At 34.6% G+C, this 9,340-nt stretch overlaps 1 protein-coding gene across 1 annotated transcript in view; it reads left to right on the top strand.

The window, feature by feature from the left end:
* Positions 1-9,340, top strand: part of LOC149803762 (dynein axonemal heavy chain 3-like) — a 311,163-nt gene that overhangs the window by 172,294 nt on the left and 129,529 nt on the right. The window contains exons 37-40 of the mRNA XM_089953988.1: positions 6-188; positions 753-844; positions 5,073-5,274; positions 6,539-6,691. Coding sequence (XP_089810114.1) covers positions 6-188; positions 753-844; positions 5,073-5,274; positions 6,539-6,691 — 630 coding nt within the window. The remainder of the gene's footprint in view (positions 1-5; positions 189-752; positions 845-5,072; positions 5,275-6,538; positions 6,692-9,340) is intronic.

Raw genomic sequence — 9,340 nt, 5'->3', positions numbered from 1 at the left:
ATCGTATTGAGTTGGAAGTGCTGTCTGTGGTGGCCCAGCAGATTGCCAGCATACAACGAGCTGTGGCTGCTGGCCTTAAACGCTTCATCTTTGAGGGTACTGAGTTAGCCTTGAACCCGACCTGCACTCTCTTCATCACCATGAATCCAGGTTATGCCGGCAGGCAGGAGCTGCCAGACAACTTGAAGGTAAAATATTTACCTTTTAACTGCTTGGAGGGAAACCAGTTACTGCTCAGCCATAATAGTTGATTTGTTCCTTTTTTAGGACAAGTGATTTTTGTTTCACCAGATAATATGGAACATATGAACAGACAAGTCATTAGATCAGAGTAAAAATATTTTTTTTCATCAAAAGAGGTCACAATGTTTTTCAACCTCTCTCCAAAACTCAAACCTACTACCTCAAAGTAGGTGCCACAACTGATGTTCACATGCAAAGATAATTATATATATTGAGCATTGTTTTGAAGAAAAATTTATGAAACTTTCTGAATAATTTAAAAAAGTGTTTGAGCATTTTCTTGCAAAAGATTTAAATTATTTAACCAGTTTGACATATTTCATTTGAGATGAGGACGGAGGCAAGATTTTCTTCATAACACAACACACTGATGTTCTATGGTGTGTCAACAGTAAAAAGTTGCTTTAAATATTGCACTTACATGATCATGATAGTGTAATGTTGCACATATGTCTTTAGTAATGTCATGATATTTCACAGGTGTTTTATATCGTTTGTGTCATTTGCAGGTGCTGTTCAGAACTGTGGCCATGATGGTGCCAGACTATGGTATGATTGGAGAGATCAGCTTATACTCCATGGGGTTCGTGGATGCCAGAAGGTAACAACATCTGTATTTTTTTCTTCATGAGAATATACTGTACTCATTACAAACAATGTAGACTGAAATCTATCATCACATAATGTGCTGAAATATGAATACATTTTGGTCAGTACTGTTCTTCCAACCAGTGAATAGAGCATTATGCCAGAACAGATCTGGCTCTAAATTTGTTTACATCTTGGTGTATATGGTAGCCATTTTCTGCTTATTACTTTGTTAGCTTTCAGTCAGTTCCATTGTTAAGTATACAGAACTTGCAATATTAGAAAATTATGACTTGTGATTGACTGAAACTGATGAGAAATGTCACTGTTTTGGATATGGATCATCAAGAAATTATTTTATTGTATACAGTAAGTGCCAAAGGATATGTTACTTTATCTACTCAAAAATGTTTTATTGTTTTTATGTTACTCAAAGGAAACTTTTAATTTTTCCAGTTTACAAGAAAAGCAATTATTTATTATAAAGTTATCAGTCTTTGGGCTTAGTATCTGTAGACTTTCCTTTGCATAAAAAAATTTATTTCAAAATCTTCTTGTTTTAAATCAACTGGTCATAAAGCCAAACTCATTTTACAGTCCTTTATCTGTTGTGGATTGTCCATTGTTCATTGTGTTCTGTGCATTGTCCATTCACAGTGGCTGTTTACAACTTCTTATAAAAAAAGCACTTGACCAATTTGCATATGAATTTACAGAGATCATTCTGGCATTAGGGCCTTGCAGATTTGTTCCCTGGAGGCTGATCTTTCATCTAATATGGATGCTATTAATAAAATTTTTAAAAATTTTAAAACAGCAACTACTCAAAAATCAATGATCAAACTTTGACCAAATTAGACATCATGGCATAAACATAAACTTTAAATCATTTTTCAAAAACTGCTCAATATAATTTTACTGAATTATACAGGAATGCATCCTTACATAAATGACTTTTAATTTTGAACAAGTGATGCCGATCCTCAGTAAGATATCGTCACTAATAATAAAATAGAAACACTTTTAAATAACAACTTTGAAAAGACTGCGTATCAGAATTTGACAGAAAGCATCCTGGCATAGAGGGTTATACATTTTTAGTTCACCTGGCCATAAAACCATGGGAGCTGCTGGTATGGCCCTGCATTCACTGTGCATTATTTGTCATGTGCTGTGCTTGTTACCACTCTAGAAGCCATATTTGTGATCAGATTTTGATCATACTTGTTATATGTATATGGGTTTTTTAAAATCAGAATCTTAGAGTATTTGAGTGAAGAGTGAGATTGGTAATTTTAATTAGGTGATCTTGCATCTGACTGACTAGTTTTCTTACCACTCTTGAAGCCATATTTTTAATCTGTTGGTTTTATTATCATCAGCACCTTGGATGACTTAAGTTATCATCTTTCGAAGGAATTTTATATGAGGATGTAGTAAAATAGGTAAATTCAACATTATGTCAAATTTGGGAGGTAGTCTACATAACGTGTTTTCACACTACTACATAAGCCTACTTAATGAAATGGCTAGCTATCGTGTAATGTTTGCCAGGTGAACAATACCAAGGCCACTTGGGTCTTTTGTTTACAAATGATGCCAGTCTGCCTTAAGATGTGGCTACCATTACTAAAAACAGAAGAACCTTTAAATGACTTCTCATCAAAGATTGCATTAAAGAATTTGATCAAATTTCAGAGAAAGCATTCTGGCATAAGAGCTTTTGGTTTTGTACCAATGAAGCCAGTCTGCAAATAAATATAGTTAAATTCTGCAAATAAATATAGTTAAAAATGCCTGGACTCCATTTAAACAGAGATGCTGAACTCTACCAGCTGTAGAGTATGTATTTGGTAAATCCAATAAAGTTCTCTATCTTTCTGATAAATGGTGCTACTAGAGAGCTCTGGGTCAGATTTTATGATTTTTAGTATCTGATAATGAACACAGTTTATGCTGTGGTCAAATAGGTTTAAGTGTTTAGACACTGGGGAATCCTTTTGCTTCTGGATATCTCTAAAGTTTTCTCCTATTCTCACCTGGAATTCCCTTCTAGCTTTATCTATGAATTGTTTGTAACTGAGTAAGTAGATAATATTTTCCATGGTACAAGGTCCTCTTCACTTTGATTTATATTTGAGGTTAGCAGATGTACTCCTAAATATTTTGGATTTATTCATTTTCATGCAGCAACTGCAATTAACAATCTCTCAGTCCAGTATTTTGTTTGCAAATATTTTATCCATCTATGGGTAAAAGTAAGTTGGTTGGTTTCTCTGAGGGCTCAAAAAGGATATTGTTCCACGAGCTGACAAATTTGGTGCAATTTGTAAATCTCGGGCACATGTTAATTTCTAGTTCTTGAGCTAATTTTTTCTCTTTGGCCACTATCTTAAAGATAATCACTTTTTGTGATTTTACAAATTTGGAAGGGGCCCTGAGTGGCCGAGTGGTCTAAAGCACTCTCCATTATGGATCACTGCCATCTCACCTCTGTCTGCGTGGGTTCGAGTCTAGGATTCAGCCAATGTGGATATGTGAGAAAGCTTGCCAGTAGCTTCTCGTGGGTCGGTGGTTCTTCCTGGGGTTTTCCCGGGTTCTTCCTCCTCCATTAATACTGGCCGCCATGCATAGCCTATCGTGTGCTGAAAAACCCCACAACAACAAATTTGGAAAGTAGTTTCCTGGCTTCTGTTTATAGAGAGATCCAATGGATTGGTAGCAAGAAATGCTTGTCTTCTTGGTGTTCTGTAACCGGCTTTTCCAGTTTTCTCTTTTTGGTCATGATCAGTGACTTTATTCATGGAAATGCTGGATAGAAGTACTGATCCACTCTCAGTGGATGTGGTGGGATCTACATGATTGGATTCCTGTTGAGGGTCTCATTCACCTGCATTTGAATAGTTATTTTAGTAAGATGATGACTGATGGCATATGGAGGCATTTCCTCCTATCTGTGGGGAACACCCCTGGTCCCTGACTGGTTTTGTTATCTTTGTAACTCATCATAGTTTGATTCATTTGATCAACTTATCACTGTGTCTTGTTGGTGAGGGTTATATAACCCTAGCTGCCGGTAGAGCTGCAATTTTGGTCATGTGATAGATATTCCAATTGTCAGGTGAGTTACAAAGATAACGAAACCATTCAGGGACCAGGGGTGACTAGAACACCCCAGCAGATGGGAGTGAATGCCTCTACAGCCCATTAGTCATCATTTTCCTGCAATCAAATATAGTCATTTTATTTTTTTTAAAGTCATTTAGTGACTTCTTAAAAACCACTCAGCAGAATTTGGTTAAATTTGAGAGAAAGCATCATGGAATAAAGACCTTTCAGGTTTGTACAGATATTGCACATTTGTCATCATTTATGACCACTATTAATAAAATTTTAAAAAATTTCAAAGGATTTCTTCTCAGAAACTGCTAGACAGAATTTGACCAAATTTGAAAGAAAACATTCTGACAAAAAGGGTAAAGGGTTTTCAGATTTGTACCAATGATGCAGATTTGCCTTTAAATATTGCCATCTTTTAACTAAAAATATTTTTTAAAAATCTTTAAATGACTCTTTCACAAAGCATACCCAAAATAATTTTGAACAAACTGACAGAAAGCATCCTGGCATGAATGGCTTTAAAGTTTGTACAAATGGGTCAGATCTGCCGTGAAATATGACCACTTATACTACAAAGTAGAAAAACATTTATACAACTTTTACTGAAAAAAGATGCTTTACTGAATTTGACCAACTTTGACAGAAAGCAACCAGGCATGAAGCCTTTTGATAGTTGGCAAACAATGCTTATGAGCATCAAATATGGATAAAATCATAAAAAACAGAGAACCTTTGAAACATTTTTATTTGATATCATTTAAAATCAACAGCATTGTAAGAAATCTAAGCAGAAAGCATCCTTCTGACCCAGACTTCTTGGCCAATTGCTCTTGCATTTGACTGTTAAGCAGATGACAGGTGAGCAACCTCAATACCATCGGGCCTCTTGTTAAAGAATTTATTCTCAGTTTTGTTTGACTTCTCTTTCTGAACTGAGAACTGTATTGAGAATGATAATTTAAATAAGTACATATTGTTTTCCCATGGTTGACACATATTTTAAGCTCCACATAGAACAATTCTTATTTATCCACTTTTTCTTATGTTAGTCAATTTTTCATTCCTTATAATTTTTATTGTATGGTGTTATTGACTAAATGTTGTAATAATTTGTATTTTAGCTTATCAGGTAAGATTGTAGCCACATATCGTCTGTGCTCAGAACAGTTGTCCTCACAGCATCACTATGACTATGGTATGCGGGCTGTGAAGTCAGTGCTGACAGCTGCAGGGAATCTGAAGTTGAAATTCCAGCAGGAGGAAGAACCAGTGTTACTATTGAAAGCCATAATGGATGTCAACCTCCCCAAATTCTTAGCTCAGGTAATATATTACATGTATACAGTTTAGATACTAGTTAATAGCCCAGGTTAATTTCTTAAGACATTTCTCTATCCAGCCACAGTCAGTCATTGTTACACTTGTATGCTTCTTGCTCTTTTCTATGATAACCATTTTTTTTTCCTGACAGTTACAGAAATGGCTTAGCAATGTTTCGTTCTTCTGTTTCTGGATGGTCTGCCTGTTAGCAGACTGCAGACAGGTGAGAACCATCAGGAAATCTCAAAAAGATTATTGTTGAACAAAGCCACATTTAATAACTTTCTTTCATGAAAATGGGGAGTACTTCTCTTGTGGTACCAATGTACAATACAGTTATACTTGTATCCTATGACTTGGAACTCACAATTAAAGATATATTGACAAAATGCTTATGTGTTATGTTTTAGAGAAAAAGATTTGTGTGAATATTTTTACTTATTGATGTTTTATGTACAAAGACCAGTGGTAATTAGAGTTTGTATCATTATTTGATCCCCCTCCCAAGAAAACTCTTTAAAACTATTCATTATTTAAATAACACACAATACATAGGTTCAAAATAAACTTTATTGTAAATATAAATAATCTTTGGCATAATTGGATCAAATCCTGACTCAGCACACTGCACCAGCCAAGCTCGGAATTTTTTCAGTAGGAGTACCTCAGGAAGAGAGACTATGGGGAGTTTGTAGGGTTGTGCAGAGTGTCCGACACCTGTATCTGGAGCCACAAGGGGCTGATATGAGGTATGTAGGGACACTGATAACCAAAACTCGATAAGTCTGATTCTTAGGATTGCTATGATAACAAACATCAGCCAATACTCCATACATGCACCATAGGAAGCGGGTATGAAGTATATGGGCATAATAGTTGAGTAAATTTAAGTACTGACACAAATTGGGGGTCAGAAGCAAAGTTGTGAATGCATGAAACTTGGCAATGACCGTTCAAGTATAGAAATTATATTGAGAAATAATGATTATTCTTTAGTACAAATTATTGTCTCTCAATATTGGTGTTTGATTTAGTTCAAATAATTACTTTCATCTTTAGAATGGGGAAAAAGGAGGTATTCAGGGATTGATTAACTAGTGAGAACAGTGTGCAAATAATAGAAATATCTAGAGAAAATACTGTTCAAAACAACCAAAATGAACGTACAGTCAAAATCAATGCATAAATTAATACACCTGAAGGATTTGTGAGTTCAGAAACATCTGCTAAGCATTAGTTGACATTTTGTATATTTGCTAATTTTCAGGATGTGCCACTCTTTGAGGGTATCATCTCTGATCTGTTCCCTGGAGTCGCATGTCCCAAGCCAGATTACGGAGTCTTCATGGAAGCCATGAAAGACAATATTGCCAAGAAACACCTGCAGCCTGTCCCATGGTTCCTGGACAAGATTATCCAAGTACTGTACATTATTCAGTGTATGGGAGCATGTATTTTCATGAATTTAATGAGTCAAGTTTTAAATGTAATTTTTGTTGTAATAATTGATGCAAAGATTGTGCAATCTTGTAAAATCACACAATTTTTAATTTGAATGCAGTATCATACATGTCTACTACTTGGAAGGGACTCAGTTACCGGATATTTCACTTTGAATGCCAAGTTACTGATTTGTATATCAGATGTTAAATTTATTCTATCATCTGGAAATATGTATAGGGTTTAATGGCACATCAGCACAATCATGGCTATATTGTGCTGAGTACAGGTATCCAGAAAATGCATAGAAGACATATAATGGTAAAAGAAGGTAACAATCACAAAATAAAGAGTCATTTTGTTAATTCAAAGACCTTTTCAGCTGGAACAAGATCATGGGACACATCCCAGGGATAGACAATTGCATATATTAGTCCACTTTTAAGAAACATGGGAGGGCACATTGGGCCTGTTCTACATCCTTGTGCACTTAAGGGTTTTGGGGGTTGGACACCAGAAATTAATGATATAGCTCAGTCCTGTTAATCGATTGAAGATTAATTAAACTGTTTTATTGAAACAAAAGCATAAATGGAAATCAGGGCTCTAGGGTATAACACTACCACATATACTTGCTTGTCAGTCAAATCCAAATGCTCTGGCTGATTTGGGTCTGTGCAGTTTGTTGGGAGTAATGAGTGGAACAAACAACATAGAAAATAATCTGCCACCACATTAGGTGATGGCTGATCAGGATATGTTTTGTTTGCAGTTGGACTTGACTTATAAGCAAGTATATAAGGTGTTTTACTTTATTGATTGAAAAGTTCTTGAGTTCTTTTTTTTGGGAAAGTTATTACTGAGAGTGTTTTTTCTTGGCTTGCCTTAGTTGTTACCTTACTCCAGTGTGATGTCAGTAAAAGTCATCATTTTCTTTGGGATGTCCAGTAGTGGATTTAGCCCAGAAATCTTAAAACTCTTCGGTTTGAGCTCTAGATTTTGAGATTTTATTTTCACCAATCATAATTGATGTTACTTTTGAAAATTTCTTTCAGATTGGCTGATTGGGAAAACTCAGTTTTAAAAATTCATGCTCAGAGTTTTTTTAATCTCCATACCAAATTTGTTTTTGGGGATTATGTCAAATACAAAAATAAACAGAGCAGAACCTAATTATTCCAATCTATTACTATTCAGGTACAATTTTCCCTCTTTATAACACTGTCTATCAGAGTTAAAAAAAATGACTCTTATTATGAGCATTGGTGCCATATACTGAGGTATTTTCTATCAAGGCTTTGCTATAATAGTGATTAAAAACACATATTGTATTTCATCACATATAAATAACTTTGAAATTGGCTCTCATTTGTGAAAAGTAAACATAAAGTGAGACAAATTAATTTGCAGCTATAAAATGTTTTGCCACTTTTATTGTTCTGCTGGAAAAAGATCTTTTGAGTTTCTTAATGACTACAGATTATGTAACAAGAGATTGATCCTTTATTTTAAGGACTTTACTCTTCTAAGCTTTTTGTTTTCTTTTATATATTTAAAAAAATACTTTGGTATATTTTATACAAGAGAAAATATTTACTTTTGTTTTGAAGGGTATACCTTCCAGAAGATTGTAGCAGTTTTAGACCTTTTTATTTTTATGACACCTTAAGTTCCTTGCATTTTATCCTCAAGGACTTTATGTTTATTTGGAAGGGTTTATTTTCAAATTTATTTTGCTGGAAATTTTCCTTTTCCTTTTTAAAACTAAAATTTGTATTGACACGATAGACAGAATTGTGCTGTTGGTCTGTTTAACCCTGTATATTCTACACTCAGTTTATTAATATTAAGCTATCCAGTACTATACCCTTGTAATAAAAGGAGTGTTGGTATATTGAGTTGCTTTGTCATGAGGGGGCTACTCTATTACAGTTTATACACCTTAATGAGTGTCAATAATTTAGCAGAAACCAGTTAGAGCCAGGTCCAGTCATCTAAAATTTATGTTCATCAAATGAATTTTGGAAAGGCATATGTGCTCCCCCCCCCAATGGTCAGTAAAATGAGGACAGTATGGAAGTTTCTTGAGATACATTTGTATATTCACAGATGGTTTTGGTCATTGATTGAATATAAATACAAAATTAAGGCCTTAGGGACTCTATAGCAGTCCAGATAATCTATAGGTCCATTTCTTTCTTGAGTACTGTTAAGTTAAATTAGTCTGATAAAATGCTCAAAGGTTTTGACTGAAATCTTTTCAGTTTTAATCGGCCATGGCTCAAATTGAAGTCTGAGTTGTTATTTTTAAATTATTTATGATTCACATAGTTTATTGTTTGATATTATGAAGTATATTTCCCAAGATTACAACTAATTGTTTAATGTGTTTGTCCCAGTTGTATGAATGTTAAGAGTTGAGGCAGCAGAATTTTCAGTGCTAATCCAGTTTTGAAGAATAAGTCCAGTTGATAATAAACCCATTCTCTAATTTGGCACATTGCGGCAAGTTTTCTTTTGAATAGTCTTTTGCTTATGATTAACTGACCACCGCATTTGAAAAGAATTTATAGGAGGGGCCACATGGAAAATGGTAGAGCTTTCTGAGAAAGAAGCCTAGCTTAAATAG

The sequence above is a fragment of the Sinohyriopsis cumingii genome, chromosome 3, assembly GCF_028554795.1.
Source record: "Sinohyriopsis cumingii isolate HCF-2022 chromosome 3, ASM2855479v2, whole genome shotgun sequence".
NCBI classification, from domain to species: Eukaryota; Metazoa; Mollusca; class Bivalvia; order Unionida; family Unionidae; genus Sinohyriopsis; species Sinohyriopsis cumingii.
This window is presented reverse-complemented; position numbering and strand designations above follow the sequence as displayed.